The 17,032-nt window shown below is 35.0% G+C and overlaps 2 protein-coding genes across 7 annotated transcripts; one reads left to right on the top strand and one right to left on the bottom strand.

Moving 5' to 3' along the window:
• Positions 1–2,138: 2,138 nt before the first annotated feature.
• On the bottom strand, positions 2,139–7,797 carry LOC113694211 (uncharacterized). Of its 4 annotated transcripts, none has more exons than XM_027213075.2 (15): positions 7,506–7,797; positions 6,772–7,090; positions 6,586–6,665; positions 5,949–6,049; positions 5,671–5,793; positions 5,496–5,565; positions 4,968–5,054; positions 4,710–4,775; positions 4,511–4,603; positions 4,210–4,266; positions 3,933–4,061; positions 3,742–3,832; positions 3,396–3,484; positions 2,961–3,154; positions 2,139–2,575 (listed from the first exon to the last, which is right to left on the bottom strand). In XM_027213075.2, the coding sequence occupies exons 2-15, from the start codon at positions 6,992–6,994 to the stop codon at positions 2,467–2,469; spliced, it is 1,512 nt and encodes a 503-aa protein (XP_027068876.1). In that variant the 5' UTR covers positions 6,995–7,090; positions 7,506–7,797; the 3' UTR covers positions 2,139–2,466. The 4 variants fall into 4 exon arrangements, with proteins under 4 accessions (XP_027068876.1, XP_027068877.1, XP_027068874.1 ...); XM_027213076.2 differs by having other exon boundaries at positions 6,772–7,072; XM_027213073.2 differs by lacking the exon at positions 7,506–7,797 and having other exon boundaries at positions 6,772–7,468.
• Positions 7,798–11,317: 3,520 nt separating this feature from the next.
• Positions 11,318–15,980, top strand: LOC113693990 (uncharacterized). 3 transcript variants are annotated; one of them, XM_027212812.2, is made up of 5 exons: positions 11,318–11,620; positions 11,750–11,943; positions 13,695–13,779; positions 15,385–15,450; positions 15,543–15,980. In XM_027212812.2, the coding sequence occupies exons 1-5, from the start codon at positions 11,537–11,539 to the stop codon at positions 15,633–15,635; spliced, it is 522 nt and encodes a 173-aa protein (XP_027068613.1). In that variant the 5' UTR covers positions 11,318–11,536; the 3' UTR covers positions 15,636–15,980. The 3 variants fall into 3 exon arrangements, with proteins under 3 accessions (XP_027068613.1, XP_027068614.1, XP_071909076.1); XM_027212813.2 differs by having other exon boundaries at positions 11,386–11,620; positions 15,385–15,469; positions 15,543–15,611; XM_072052975.1 differs by lacking the exon at positions 13,695–13,779 and having other exon boundaries at positions 11,386–11,620; positions 15,385–15,469; positions 15,543–15,791.
• Positions 15,981–17,032: the final 1,052 nt, after the last annotated feature.

The raw sequence follows: 17,032 nt of genomic DNA, 5'->3' as shown, positions 1-17,032 counted from the left end.
TTGTATGCTTATTTTGGGACCCTTAAACAATAAAAGCTCTTCCACTTTAGTTCTTGACTTTTATATTTGGACATCAACCCCTAATGTATGAAACCGAAACCCATCCCACTTTAGTCTTTAAATTTTATTTTTGAAGGTTTTATGGTTCGGACTGATCGAATTGTCCACCTTTGCTGTCCAGAGTGTAGAATCAAGAAGATCTCTGAAATTTGACATTGTACTGTCTGATTCTCGTGTAATTCGTGAATGACTGCTAGAATTTGTCTTCGAAGATGCTTGGAAGTGTGGCATGGGCAACAATCAATCAGAAAGCCCAGCTCCGAATCAATGACCTAGCTATGTTGTACTGATTTTTCCTAACTACTGATTAAAATAATTTTTTTTTTAAAAAAAAATTTTTGCACATTTTCTGGTCTTTAACTCCAGAAAATTGAAGTCTATCGATGAGAAATTGTTCTCATCAACAGAGGAAAAGAGAAAGGAGAGAAAATTTGATCACTTGAATTGGCAACAGTGTTGCCTTGGGCTTGAAGACGTGACATGTTGAAGTTGTCCGCAACCATACGTGTAGGCATTGTTTTAACCCGGAAGAACCACGCATTTCAAAAGCTTCCCAAAAAGCGTGGTGTTCAGGCATGCAAAAGATCAACCATTCAATCGTTAAATATAAAAAATTAGAAAGGTATATGTGTGTTTATAGCTCGAGTGAATTCAACGAACGAACGAACGAACTTCCAACATCACATTCCTCAATTTATTTGCTCTTTGATTCATTTGTAGCCACTAATTGCAAATTAACTGAAAGATGTGCACAGCTTTATGCAAGCAACTAACAATAAAGAGAAATTTTTTTAAAAAAATTTTTGGTGTGCCGAATAGCTAAATATATAAAAGAGATATCTCGAAATTTTAAGAGAACGAAACATGAATTTCCAGAATTTAGGGGGCGTGTCTCCTCCATCCCCCTTCCTCCTTCGATCGAAGTTCAGTCTCAAAATTTTGCTATTATTAAACCTTTTATCTTTAATTTTTTTTTTTTTTTTTTATGAATACCTTTGGAATTTGATAGTGATTTCAAGTTGGCAGAGTTAGGACAAATGGGAGATTAGTGTAACCTAAAGCTTAAACCAAAAAGTTTTGTAATTAAGTTTTACATACGTGTAGCTCGTTGTCAGCTTTGTCTACTCTTCAATAAAAGCTCTAATATATTAGGTTAAATAAACATCTTTGAGATTTGAGACTTAAAAGAAATGGTGGAAGCTTTCGTGCACTTGATATAGTATTGAGATGCAGCTTCAACCTCCACTCCCGAGAAGAAATGCTTTCCAGTCAGAACGCACTAGGTAGCAATCAAAGATTGGACTGCCCTCTTCCATTTTGTTTTTCACTTAAACGTATTCAATCTTTCGCTCAAACTAATTCCCTAAAATTGTATAGATTCTTACTCCAAAAATACACAGTGAAATAACACACGGGAGTCGATCACAGAATCTGCTAATAACTATCAGCCTACGAAACCAGTCTGACTACCTGCAGGGGCGATTGGACTGCCCTCTTCGCCAAGGAAAAAATGATACCTCGGACACAATGGCACAAGTAAGCAGTAACAGAACCTAGAAAATGGAAAAATCCAGCCTGACTTTTCTTTTCCTTTCTCTTCTTAATTTAATCTTGGTATTGAAAACTTTTCTGCACGAAAGTACTTGGAAGGAACTTGAGAACATGTTTTACATCTGCTATTGCAAAGGCAATATGCTCAACACTTGAATTGAATTAACGTTACTTGTGAAGATATGTAGCTTCTTTTTTTTTTTTTTTTAACTAATTAAGCCTCTCCTTTTGCAAATATGGCAACAGAATACCATTTATCCAACCAATCAATCCTGCACTAGAATCACCATGTTGGACAGAAGTATCTTTGAGCATGTTGAGTGATACCCCCGGAGAGCCTGTAAGATGAGCGGCTTCCACATTATCTGATCAGAATCTTTCTTTATCAAGAAAGATCTTCAACAAAAGTTCTCCTTAATCCTTGGATTTCTAAAGGATGCAGAAAGCTAGTTTAAAAGACACTTAGATTTGATGTTAACCGGGTCTACATGCATCTCAGTAATCTCATCAGCCACCATAATAGGAAATTACATAGAATCCCAGTTTTTTTCTCCCTTTTTCCCCCTTTTGGGAGCAAAAAGTATAGGATGATAGGCTACTCGTTTATTCCAAGGTCTGAAAACAAATGCTTCTCTCAATACATAATGTAGCTATAGCTTTTCAATACAGGATTTACAATGTGGTAATAATTTTGTTACAATCCAACTAGTGATTATCAGCTGAAAATTGTAGTTCTATCTCCGGAACCATGGAAAACGACCCCAAATTTCTCTAAACAAGAAGATGTAATATCTACATCTTACAGATAACAGCCGTGTTCCAGGATAGGACAATGTTGGAAAAAATTTCTTGGTACTATTGAGGATGTAAAGCATTTTTACTGCACTCTTCATATGACTGCTGCTTTTGTGCCAACATTGCAGCATGCTGCTCTAAGTACTCCCTGCTGTTCATCTCTGTCAACCTAACATCAGATTCAGACATCAGAATGACGTTTCAAGATCCTACCAAAATCAGTTAGGGAAAAGAAAAGAACTAAGTGTGGAGGCAAAGACAAATTGAGACAAGATAAAACGAATACTTGAACGCACAAGTTGGACACCAGAAGAACATTAAAGATGATCATTTTACTCAACTTGGTGGAACAACAAAATATCGGAAATTGCAAGAATATGTAAGGCATACCCTTGGCACTAAAATGACATAGAGTGCATGAAAATGATAAATGTCATTATTTATAACCTTGGAGATGTGTAATAAGCCAAGTCAAAAACCGTATTATTTGCTTGGTATTAGGAAACATCAGAAGCATAGTGACAAGTAGACAGATTCATGACAAAGTGATGTACCTGCTAATGGTGCGATCTTTTGCAAAACCCAATTCATTGTCCACACAAATGTCAGAATCGTCGTTTTTCCTTGATCTAGAAGATGTTCTTGGAGAAATTTGCTGAGCGTCAGCAATTGTGACTATCTTTTCAAAAAGTTGAATAGGAGTTGCATCAGCTGTACATAACAGTCTAGCTCTATTCTCATACATAACCTATTAAAACAACAGGGTGTCAGCATTTTTGTTCCTTCAATTTATAACAGAGTAGTCTGCAACATGAGATGTCCAGAAATCTAGTGTGAAAAGTATTTTCTTTAGGCTAGCAGCCGCTAGTCATAATGTAGTCTGCTCTGGAGGGAAAGAATCAAGGGTTTTGAAAAGATAGAGGCAACAGAGCAGAGGCACTTGTCCAGGTAATCAAATTAAATGGATTTTTTCCAGGAAAAGGACTAACATCAACCAACGTGACAAACCGATATGCCGCAGTCCTGTTGTGGAGACCAAGACGTGGCACACCTTCCAAAGCTAGTGTGTGAAATTTCTCTGTAAACAGAGATTGAATTGATTAAGAGCTATTCAATATAAATATGTTTGTGAATGTCTGCATAAAAGTAATAAATAGCCAGAAAAAAGCCATCAGCAAATGGGAATCATGATGCTGCAGAAGAATATCAAACCAACATGAGACTCTTTAGTTATACCAAAAGGGAAAAACTTTTGTCAGTAACTGCAGTTGGTTAAAGAGGTAAGGTACCATTAACAACGGCAAGTTCAGAGAGAGAGAGAGCAGATTGGCTTACTGAATAATCCAAAATAATCTGCTGCACCAAGTGGTCTATCACAGAGTTCCTCGAATGGGAAGTAAGCACAACCATTAGCACCGAGTGGAACCTGAAAATTCAAGCAGATAAAGAAATGCCTACAGATTATGTAGACAATAGAGCTCATACACCACACCAAGTTGAATACAAATCCAAAGCAGTGTACATACTCGTAATGTCCTTCCCATAACTACTTCCACCTCTTGAGGAACGGCTCTATATTCTCCAATCAACTGGAAAAACTTCTCGTTAAGTAGGCTTGATAAGTTCTTCCCCACGAAATAGAAGCCTTGCTGTGCCTGCATTACAGGGGAAAAAATGTGGTCAAACAACTGTGTCTATATGGTGACAACGGCATTGTTGTATCCTTTGTAAACAGAAACAATTAACAAAATACTCAAAAAATGAAATTCTTAATGAATATGAAGAAGGAGACTGTAACATCACCGAAGTCATCTTACGGTAGTCGATTGATGAGCCAATTTCATGAACTACACATCTTTCCTGCCACAAAATAACCAGTTTAAGACAGCACGAAAGAGAAAGTAGCTGTAATAAAAACATAAATTTGACAATGCGGAGAGAGAAAAATGAATTCAAAGTTCAGGGCTTTTCCCAAAAGTATGAGATCACAGAGATCAAACAAATAATTCAAATCTCCAGGAGATGCGATTAGATAGGTTCAAACTCCATGAAAGTAAAATTTGCAAAAATAATATTGGTATAGCTTATATCCAAGAATGCATACCTTCAGTATATCTATAAATGGCAGAAAAAGATCCCTTTGCAGTCCACCCTCATAAAGTTTATCAGGAGCACGGTTTGATGTAGAAACAAGGACCTGTAACCATTTGCATCAACAATCAAATACAAAGAATTACTTTCATGCTGAGTCTAAATAACTCATGGGAATTAAATGCATTAAAAAGGAAATCTAAAGTACTTACAGCCCCATTACAGAACAGATGCCTAAATAAACGATTTAGTATCAATGCATCAGCAACATCAGTAACCTGCAAAAGAAAATCAGCAAGAGAATCAACAAGTAGCAATAGATTGGAGGAGAATTTTGTACAGGCTCCATCATTAGCCTTCACAACTCAATCACAACATCTAGGAAATAAAATTTTCAGCAGCGCAACACAAATTTCTCATACATAACAATAGTAAGTAGAATATAGTGCTAACTTGCTAAATATATATACCATGAATTCATCAAGACATAACAGAATTGATTCATCTGATACTTCTCCAGCAACAACTTCTAAGGGATCTGCAACACCTTTGTGCTTCTGCAACAATGGGTAGTTGAAAGAAGATGAATACATTCTATTCCTTAAGAGATTGTGTTGCTACCTAAGCTATAACAAACACTACAAAAGATGTTGTCAAAGAGAAAGATGCAATCAATTGTTAGTTGAACCCAATCTTATATCAGAAATGTTCAAGCACTTAAAATCAACTCATAGCCACTACGAAGAGAACTAAATACCTATGGAAATCGCTTAACATTTGAACTGAGAGAAAGTAGTAGATGGGAAGAATACTAGGTATGTGAGCTGACAATGTATCAGTTATTAGAAGGATAATAACTGAAAAAGACATCAATGCCTTCAATTGAACATCAAACTACTTTCAGTCCATTCAGAAAGTAACTTTTAAGTTTCACACAGTAATCTTGATAATGGACCTATAAAAATTCAGATAGTTAGAAAAATAGGAAAGATTCATACTTGCAAGTGGCTATGAATGTTCAGCATGAAGTCGTGAAAATGGATTCTTTTCTTCCTCCAACTGGAAGGCCTGAAAGTAATTCAACCATTGAGTGGTAATCATATATGTGAAGCAACAGACCAATAAGCAGTATTGCATTTATCATCCCAAAATAAAATTTGGCCATTTGCTTACAATTGCTCAAAAAAGAGGTCCATCAACATAGTTTTTCCAGTGCCAACTCCTCCATAAAGATAAAGCCCTTTCACTGGTGAATAAGAAGACTGAGGTATGAAACGTGACCACAACCACCTACTCCTGAAATAGATCAAAGATTCATAAAATGCTCAAAGTAACTTGAAGAATCAATTACATGAAAACTTGACTTGAAAATCTTTTATAACAAACTGTATGAAAGGACAAAGCTACAAGTATTACTCATGACAGATGGTAGAAAGCTCAATAAACCTTACCTTCCAGCTTTCTCAGATGCTGCATACCGATCAAGTTGGCAAGCATCAGCATTTTGAACCAGCTGGTCGTAGAGCCTCTGAAGTTCTCTCAAAGTGCCTAACTACAAATTCATTTTCGGTAGGTGTTTGACTTTTTAAGACAACATAGAAGACTCTGACCATACACTTCTCACATGGTACAGAAATGATTTGCTTAACATCATCCAAAATTTCTTTCTTTTAAAACCTATTCTCTTTTGAAAGCAATCCTTAATATCTATGAGGAAAGAGAAATACAAGTAGCAAAATTTTTACCTAACATCTTTTTAACTGTTAAAATTATCTGCAGCCAGTACGTCTAAATAATCCAGCACATTTACACATGATATCAGCAAGCTAAGATATCAGTACTAGTTTGCCATTATTGTTACAAGCTAAGGAGAAAAATCTTTTGAAAGGAGAGTAGCTCAGCCAGGTGTAGATGCAACAAACTTGACAAGAGTACAAGCAATAGGATTAGTATTCTTAAAAAACGTATCTTTCCTTTCCCTGTTTATCCTCGCCTTATGTTTTTAAAACTACTAATCCTATGCACTCTATTACCTTCAAAGGAATTAATTAAATATTAAATCATAAAGTGGTAATTCCGTTAACCAACCTGGCAAATATCTCCATCCACAAGTTCACCAGAGGCAATTCTTCGCTCGTATTCTACAAGGGGCCCTGCTCCATCTATTTCTGCAATTGAACCAAAATGATCCAATACACAACAAAAACTAGAACTTCATGTCCATTAAAAATGCCACCAGAATAGCGAACCATAAATCACCAATAAGATATCAACCTCCATTAGCTACTCTTGCAGCATCAGCATGCAAACCTCTGGAGAACGGGTAAGATGGATGATAACATCCGCGAATATCTGCATATTGGTGTAGACAGTAGGCTGCCCTTCCACTCGTATTGGCCCAAAAATGCTGCCTTTTTGGAAATCCGTCAGAGATAGTATCTCCTCTGTACCGAGAAGCTGATCTGAATTGCTTGATGGACCTAAGAGCTGCTCTCATCTCCAAATCAGAACTCAAGTAAAGCAAAATAGGGGATAGCTGCGAGTCCAATTTTGCTAAGGAAAGAGTCAAAAGTCCCTGAATTTCACCTCAGAGCTGAATCAAGTTGCCGTGAGAGAAATGATACATTGCAATCAGAATATTCCCACTTTAAAGGATCATAAAAAGACAAACTTTTTTACTGTAGCATCTACTTTATTGGATTAAAGAAAAACGACATTTCCCTACCATCAAGTTCGAAAACAGTAATCCATCAACTAACACTACCATTATACAAACACCATCGACTGCAGTCATTAACCACTCATAATGGGCACAAAGAAATCTCAGATTCTTCAGACGATAAAACAGAAAGAATATCGAAAGCATCAACAATCTCATCATCCCAATTAACATGTTACATCCAATATCCAATTAGAGGCGGAAAAAAAACAAGAATCACGTCTTTTGCATACAATCGTCCCTGGTCAAAAAGATTAAAGAGACAGAGAGAGAAGGTCAATGAACACACCTGATTAGATAAACTGAGCAAAACCCAGGTGTAAAAACAAATGAATTCAAAGACTGGATTATTCTTTTTCACTCAAATTTGACATCATACACACAGCTGCACACACATGCACGTGTTTATGCAACTATAAAAAAGCTTGGGATGGGAAAAGAAAGAAAGAGAAATTCTCTTAAATTTATCTCTTTGGCGTATTCTTTCTTCTTTCTAGTTATTTATTGCTTAATTTTTTCTGAGGTGTAGATGACTTGACCATTTTCTGTTGGAAGGAAAGAGAAGCACAATAAATTCCAGGAAACGAGGAGGCAAATTTTTGTTTGCTCGAATTGGAGAAAGAGACGTTATGACGCGGTAAAAAACCATCCCAACCTCCAAAAGTGGACCCTCACCTTTTTCTTTTCTTTTTTTTTTTAAGGAGGGCCCTCACTTTCACCTACTTTTTCTTTTTTTCAACAAACGACACTTTCACCTACCTACTCCCCTGTGGGGTTTCTATCCCACATCGGTTCGGGGGGGTTTGGGGTTTGGGTTTATTAAGGTCTGCGGGAGCCTTCAAAAGTTGCCGGCTTTTGAAGGTTTCTCGCAGGTCAACTTTAGTAACGAAAAAGTCTGAGTTTCTCAGTCATCGGAAAAAGACAGAAACCTCGGGGAGGTGATCTCTCCATTTCAGTGGGTGTCTGGGGGGTCTTTACTTCTTAGCAGCGGGGCACCCCTGTGGGGTTTCTATCCCACATCGGTTCGGGGGGGTTTGGGGTTTGGGTTTATTAAGGTCTGCGGGAGCCTTCAAAAGTTGCCGGCTTTTGAAGGTTTCTCGCAGGTCAACTTTAGTAACGAAAAAGTCTGAGTTTCTCAGTCATCGGAAAAAGACACTTTCACCTACTCGCCGCTTCATTCATTGGTATTTTCGCACCAAGAGTTTCACTACATACCAAAAACAAAATAATAATAATAAATAAAAGTAATATAAAAATAAAATAAAACCATTCTAATTCGATATTTATTTTAAGGATTGGTCATGACTTGTTTCTTTTTCTTTTCTCATAAAGGATGACATTATAAGATTGAGTCCATCCATAGATGTATAATTTGTAAATTTGTGTGAATCGAGTTTGACAATTTGGTGAATGTGTATGTTTCGTAGCAGACTAAATTTTAAGTTTTATTTATATTTTACGTGTGAATTTCAAAAAATGTGCTTTGGTATATATTGGAATTGATCGAACAAACAAGAGATGTGTGTGATAAGATAAGGGGTGAGATTTGGACTGAAAAAAAAAAAAAAAAGATTCTGAATTGATTATTCTCTTAAAGCATTGGATATGATAAGGTTTGCGACCGCATAGCCACATGAAAAAGAAATTAATGGACTATAGTGCCCAAGTTTTGTGTTGGGAATAGTGGAATGAAACGGTGGAAAGCATGAGAGTGATGGTTACCCAAATGTGACCATGAAGAAGTATTGGGCATTAGAGAGGACCACATGCTGGTTCCTGTCGCAAGGGATAAGGAGAAAAAGCTAATTAATATATTCTCAGTAGGAAAATGTTTAATTGGCATGGCAGATCAGTTCAAAAAAAGAAATTGGTGTGCTTTGTGTTGTGTTTGGATTGTATTTTTCATAATTTTTCATGAAAAAAACACTGTAACGATTTAATGTATGTGAGGGAAAAATGTAATAGAAAAATGTGATTACGGAAAATAACGTAATTTTTCAATGAAAAATAGCAATACAAACAAGGTTTCCTCAAAGTAACATGAATTAAAAAATTAAAAAAATTAGAACGTTTGGATTAGATTGGGATGTCAAGTATGCACAGCAGCTTTTCTTTTGTTACAACAGTACTCAAAACGTCAATAAGCAATTGAAATTGAATGGATATAATACATTTCGTGCCTTGCCAATCACTTTATAACAGAGTTCAAGTATTTTGATTCCTTTGAATGCGACTATTGGAAAAAGGGTTAATCAAACTTTGACTATTGGAAAATATCTGACCAAAAAAAAAAAAAAGAGTGCCATGATATATATTATGACCCTTTTATTTATGACATAATTTACTATTATCTTTATATTACTGCTAAAAGATAAACACCCTCTCTGTAGTTGTATCTATTATGCAAAAATATCAAATTGATGAAATTCAAATATAAAAAAGTTTATATTTAGTTTATTATCCTTAAATTTTTTTAGCTATTGGACTAATATTCATTTTTATACATACTTTGTTCAATTTATCAGACTTTAAATCAAGTAATAAGGATAAAAATAATAATATAGTTAGCAATATTTGAAAAGGTAGGGTATTATAAAGCTTTATGTTTGAAAATTTTTAATTTTTTAGTTTAGTTATATACTGTTTATAATAAAATTTTGAACCTATATTATGTGATTTGATGCAGTTTCTCTTAAGCAAAAATGAAGAACCATTTTATGATTAGAACTGCAAACGAATCGAATCGAATTGAGTTTTGACCTAATCGAGTCGACCTCGACTTAGTTTTATCCAGTTCGAACTCGAGGTCAAACTTTTAATATAACAGCCTGAGCTTTAAAAAAAATTTAAAAATAATTATTATCTTAACAAATAATAAAATATTAGGAATATAAATGCAATTTTATTATTAAATAAAAATATATATATAATCGAGCCAACTCGCGAGCTAACGAGTTGAGTATCTCTAAACTCGAATTCGACGTGTTTAGCTCAAGTTTAATTGGAGGTCGATGTTAACCGAGTTTGAGTCGAACATTGATTTTAGTTACTCGCAAGCAATTCGATTCGTTTGCAACCCTATTTATGATTATGGAAAATAGGTAAAAAGGATCTATCAAATCCATCACTAATCTTGAGATTAATGAAGGCAATAATGCAAGTGCATTATTAAGTACAATTGCGAAGAAAGAAAGCTGATTTTCTATGCAACTTTGAGAAATGATTTATAGTATAACAGGAAAAGACACTTTAATCGATCATATAAAGGAACTATTTAAATGAAATAGTTGGGTGAGCTACTAATTAAACATAATTAATCAATATCCAAGAATTAAAAATTTTTCATTAATTTGTAAAGCTTGATCATATAGTTATAAATTAGACAACATATAAAAATAGTAGAAATCTATATGTTTAAATAAACAAAATGAACTGCAGCGAAAATCTTCTATCTTAACTCATATTTTAGATCTTCGGTCTTGAGCCATCAAGTTAGAAGCGGAGAAATAAAATGGAAAAAAGAAAATCACAGCTTCCTCAAAGGAGAGCTATGCTGCGCGTTAAAAAATTGGGATGTTACAATAAACTCCCATGTCTTCTTATATAATAATAGGTAGAAAATCCATTGGGTTCAAAAAAGGACAATATAAGGATAGAACTTGTTTGGTTTGGCATAAACAAAGGGACAAATATATATATATATATATACACACCTTGTATATAAGATAAAAGGGACCTAGTTCTTTGCTTCATTTCTTGTTACATGACTTTTTAATAATTTGACAAGTGAAATGACTTCTTATCCCTTGCATATATATATATATATATATATATATATATATATATATGAATTAATCTTTTCTACATTATCAGTATTGGATGAATAACAACCATGTAAATTTTGAATTTGAAATTCAACTTTTGCATACATATCATGAATCAAACGATGATAGTATACTGTCGATATATATAAAATATACACTATATATATATATATATATATTTTTTTTTTTTTTAAAAAAGAGCTGAATCCAATCTTGACTCGCGAGATAAAGCTTGAGCTCAAATGCCACATACTCGGTTCGCCTTGACTGGTTTACAATTTTTACGCGCAAAGAAATTTAAAGGAAAAAGAACCAAGTCAAGTCAAAAGCCGAACCGGGTATCTGGAAGCTAGCCGAGAAAAGTTATTGGAGTAACTTAAACGCTCCGCATAGCCGCCGGTGACCTGCTTGTCTCTCATCAGTCATCACTCCATCTATCACCGGTCAACCGCTTCCCCTAAACGACATCGTTTGGCAGCTAAACCTTCCGACCCCCATGGCAAATCAAGGAGCTAAGAAGCGAAAAGAAGAAAATGCTCGTCACATGAAGAATCTCCTCTACGTCATCATCATCTCCAATGTTAGTAATAGCAGTTTTTTCCAATTTATATATTACCCATTTTTTTTTACTGAATTTAGCTCTAATTATGAATTATTATTATTCGTTTTCCAAAAGTTTAATTCTTTTTGTTTTGGGGGTACTATTTAGGTTGTATTTTTAGTGATTAGGGCAGGGTTTATGTACTCGACGTTTAAGTGGAAGCACGCTGGAGGGCTGTTGTTGACGGCGTTTGCTTACATCATACCCTACCAGCAACTCTACGCCATGTCTATGCCGTCGTATGGTGAAGACGGGGAGCTTATTGACGGCGGATTTGATATGTCTACTGGTGGAATTTGTGGGTATGATTTTAATTTGACTTTTTTATTTTTATGTTGATTTTTTTGTTTCAGTAATAATTGTTTTTTTTTTTGTTAGTAATGATTAAGATTGTTTCATAAGTGTAGCTCAAGTGCAAAGACGTTAAAACTGTGTTTTATTTAATAAAGTAGATTTTTTTTATTGAAAAAAAAAAAGGGTGAAAAGCAAAGATTTTGTGTTTGAGGTGTGCACTTTATTTTATTTTATTTACTCTTTGTATGGTTTGAGGTGCTGGAGCTGAAAATTGGATTAGGTTGACAAGTTAAGAAAGGTTCAAAATGGAAAAGAATGTAAGTTGAGGTGTTCTGCATTAGGATTTTCTTATTATTATTGTTGTTTTGGGACTTCCGAGTGAGGAAGAAGAAAAGTCTCGAGATAAATTAGGTATTGGATAGTTTAGGAGAAAGGAAAGATTTTGAAGCATGTAAGTTGCCATTGGCTTTTTAATCGTGTATGAAGTCCAAAGAGGAAGAATTAGAAAATATTCTAATTTGGAAATTTTGAGAAGAACCTCTTAGAAAGGCCTTGAGAGTGACTAATCAGCGAGCCAAGCAAGAAACTGAATTTGCAATTTGGAGCTTGATATGTTAGAGCTGTTTTAGGGTGTCAGTGGTGTACATTGAGGTGACTGAGTTTATACTTATGCAAAAGCTTGTCATTGGTGAACACTTTGACTTGATTGAGTGTATATGTCGTGCACAAGCTTGCACTATCTGAGGGTTTGACTTGTTAATCTCCTCAGTGTGGTCAGCAGGTTCATTTCTGCTGAGGCATTAAATGATGACATTTATTTTTGGGCAAAATAATTTGTCTATTCTCTAATAACCTTGGGATTAATTTTGAAATTGTGCAAAATCTTCAACAATTTGTTGTGAGAATGTAATGTTGTGCTAAGAAAGCTTCCTCTAAGTTTGATGGAGCATATTGGATTTAGTTTTGTAGGCTGTGATCAAACTGTAAACTTCAGAGGTGTAATCAGAATGCAATTTTGTAGCCTTTTTTTTTTTACATCATATTAAGCAGTATCATATCTGGCTTTGAGTGTGGTATGAAAGCTACTATTTCATTTTCTCATAAGTTTTATGATAGTGTTCAAAATTTCAATGTATTCCTCAGTGTCCCCTCTCAAATCGTCTGTTGAAAATCAGGAAATGTGGGTGATCTGTTGTAAGCGCTTCATACGAACAAAAGATATGCGTATATAACTTGATGAACTGTATTATGGCAGGCTTCCGAGAGAGAATTACTATAACCATCTATAGTGTTGCCATCCTAAAAGACATTGGATTTAAGTCATTCTATCTTTCAACGTCATGCAGATAATGTTCATGATACACAGATCCTAAAATGCAGGACTTCAATTATTCTATATGAAAAATCACGTCGTTTTCAATTATTTCAACTTCATGCATATGCAGATAAAAACATTTTCCATCATGTCGTTCGGCTGAATTGAAGTCCGAATTAAGAGTATGAAAAATCATACAGTGACTAATGTTACTAGTGATTTCCTTTCATGATTGGAAGGGATTTTCGATGCTAGAATGTCATAAAAATGAGATGATTTTACATTTTTGACTTGAATATAACTCTGCAACCCTTTAAGATTATGAGTTTCTTGTGTTCTATGTTGATAAAAGTTGGTTCATCTTATTTTACTCTTCTTTATACTTTGTAGGGATAGCTGTTGTTATTATATACTCAATCTTATTTGTTTTTATTTTTTGTCCAGATATTTGCATGATGTAATCTATATTACGAGCTTTGTTCAACTCGCTTCTATCTTCTCGGAGAAGTTTTGGTATATATATTTGGTGGTAAGATCCGCGCCCTTAAACTATTTGAGTAAAATCTGGACATCCAGTAGTGTTTAAAATGAGATAATAACTCACACTTAACATTTTAGATAATTGAATCAGACCCTTTAAACTGAGTTCTGAGATAAAATTTGAGTTCTGCATTCAGCTGTTGAGATTGATTGTTTCCTTTCGTTTATTTTGTCTGTTTCTTCTGAATAACTTGTTTATTGGGTAAGATCGACTTTGACTGTCCTTTTTTTCACCTGAAAAATTTGGGAAACATGGTGGGTGTGGAGTCGTGGGGTTTACGCAAGGCTTGAGTAAAATAATAGCATTACCAGAATACAAAAGATGTGCTGTATCTGATATGCTGCAAACCACGTTGAATTAATGGGTATGCTAGTATTATGACTGTCTGTTTGCATTCCTGCAAATCATGTTGGTTGCATGGATTTCATGGCATTTTTTGCTTCTGTATATGTGTCAAAGAAGTCCTAGGGAGTAGGGATGAGGACAGTCTTGTGCATATAGTTAATCTGAACAGGAATTTGGTTATAATGTCCGTTGTGCATGGTAATTTGTGTATACAAATGTGCAGAAAAAGTCCGATTTATCTATCCTCTTAAAGATGTGACTTGCTCAAATAAATAGGCTGTCTGTGTGTTTTACAATTGTATTTTGCTTTGGCAAAAGTCAGAGTTGTTGCTTACTGTATATTGCACTTGCGAAGTCAAACGTTCTTATGGTTAATTTTTCATTAACCAACTTTCTGCAAAATTCCATCAACTTGATATTTCTTTACTAATCAGTTCTCCTGAAAAGTCTTAACACAAGTGTATTCCTGATCCTCCTAAAGTTTCATTGGTGGTATTTGCTTATGTATTTCTGTTTTCACTTGTAGCTTTACTTTTGGAGTTTACTTTTGCTGTTTGGTTTACCACGCAAATTTAGACTATTTGGTTGCTTTAAGGTCTATCTTGCATCAAATCTTTTATCATTAGCATCTCAATCTGACTCATGTGACAGTCCTTGTGTCTTTCAGAAATGGGTATGTTCTGACGCTTCTAATACCCTACACCTCTTAATTTTTTACTGTTTCTTTGTTTTCGGCTTCCGTTCTCTTTATGGTTAGTCTTTACTTCAGGTGATTAGAGGCTCTTGTTCCATTGAAGCTTACTCTCTGTTTGTTTAGGGCAATGCCAGCGGAAATGTCTGTTTCTTTTAGTACTCTTAAGCTTGTCATGCATGTTTCAATTTATATTTAAGATATCCACTAGTGGAAAACTTGATGGGGACAGATGATACCATCACAGTGGGTAAAGGGAAGCTTTGTCCAGTTGGAAGATGTTACATGTGGTCAATTTGTTTAATAAAATGAGTTAATGGTAATTTCCTGAGTTTTTGTTGAATTCAATTCTATCTGCAGATTATGCTTATTTCTGCCGGGCTGCTTAGTTTCTCATAATGATGAAATTCTATTAAATAGAAACGTACTGCTTGAACATCTACTACTAGTACTCCGGTTAATTTGAGCTTTAATATGGTGAGTTTAAGACCTATCTTATTGAGAATCTGGTGAATTGGTGAGGCTTAGTTGGATTGGTTTAAATTGTTTGCTTCCAGATACCAGCATTTGCAGCATACAAGCTCTTTGGTCTTGTCAAAGGATTTTTACCCTCTGGTTCAGAGGTACTACTCCCATGAACCTGTAAGTGTTTATCTTCAGAGTATTTCTTGCAAAAACTTATACTAGTTCATGTTCCTAATCTGTGATCGCGAAGGGACCTGAAGAGGATGAAAAGACGCGCAGGAAAAGAGAGAAGATGGAGAAAAGGGCTTCAAGAGGAAAATTTGTCAAAACTAGGGCACGATAATCTAGACTGAGATGGGATGTGTGGCTATTAACCGAAGTTTATGTTTCAAGACTTATAAACCAAAATCTCCATCTCTTGGCATGCTGAGATCTCACGGATCAACGTTTTCTGTTTAAGAGATGGGAATGTTTTGTATCTTGGAAGGATGGTTCGACAGTCTTTTGGTGCTTTTGCTGTAAAAAGATAGAAGGCTGATCAGAGGGTTTGAAAAAAAATTAAACCCCATTTCTCGGTCCTATTACTGCAGAAATTATAAATAAGAGATTTAAGATACTTTTCTAAAAAATCGCCTAATTGGCGCAAATCAACAAGTCTTTGGTTCAGTACTTGCTGAGCTAATTGGTAGTTCGTTTCGTCGATGTCCAAAGCTTTTAGACATTGTGAAATTCTCATCCAACAGAAAACATGAAATCTAAGAAAGTGAAAGTAAGAGGTAGCCTACTCTTGCTGCCCCAAAAAGTGCAAAATTACGAGTCCAGCGACGACACGACTCTCTGTATAACTGAAAAAGAGGAGAACGTTTCAATGGACTGGAAGTTGGCATGAAATTGTATGTTGCAAGTTATTGAAGGTAATATTGAGGAACAATTGTGGATGAATTGAAACTTGGTGAAGGGCAAGAAGGAAAAAAACTGCTTTTTGGTGTAATCTGGAAGTTTAAACATCTAACATATGTTTGCTTTGATGACTATGGTGCTTAGTTTTTGCATAATTGAGAACCATCAAAGTGTTTAAAATACTGTGCGGACTCCCACCCGAGAAAAAAAAAAGAAAAGAAAAGAGTGATATTACAATACTGGTTTGCCTTTTCTTCAATCAGCTGTTCTATCACAGCAAAGATTTTGCAGAGTCATAAAAGAGTATGAAAAAACAACGCACACATTAATATTAATATGCAGAGAGAGCTGCATTTTTTGTTTTTTTGAATTAACTTTTAGGCAGAGAGAACTGCGTTTGATGGACTCACTGCAAGTTTCATCCATGTTACTCGTGCAATTTCTGGGCATGCAACTCCACGCAACACAAAGGAGCTGGTTTTCGCAAGTGCCTATCGAATTTATGCCTTTATTTACTAGTGAACAAATGCACCACTTGTATACTGAAACAGGCTTAAAACATAAAAGAGGCAAAAAAGATATTCACTGGCAGATCTATCCTGCAATATACTGAGCCGGAGAATTGAAACGAAGGTAGATAAAAGTAAACACAGGCCAAGTGAACACTTGTTATTATACTTAAATTATATTTAACTTATCATATTTAAATTATTGCATTTTCTGCATTTAGATACTTTTTAAAATTAATTACAACTTTCACATATATAATATATATAAACATAGAGTGCCAGATGGAAACTCATTAACCAAGTCATAATAAGATTATTTATATCCTTACCC

Source organism: Coffea arabica, chromosome 6c, assembly GCF_036785885.1.
Source record: "Coffea arabica cultivar ET-39 chromosome 6c, Coffea Arabica ET-39 HiFi, whole genome shotgun sequence".
Taxonomy (NCBI): domain Eukaryota; kingdom Viridiplantae; phylum Streptophyta; class Magnoliopsida; order Gentianales; family Rubiaceae; genus Coffea; species Coffea arabica.
The sequence above is the reverse complement of the archived record's forward strand: the minus strand, read 5'-3'. Positions and strand labels throughout refer to the sequence as shown.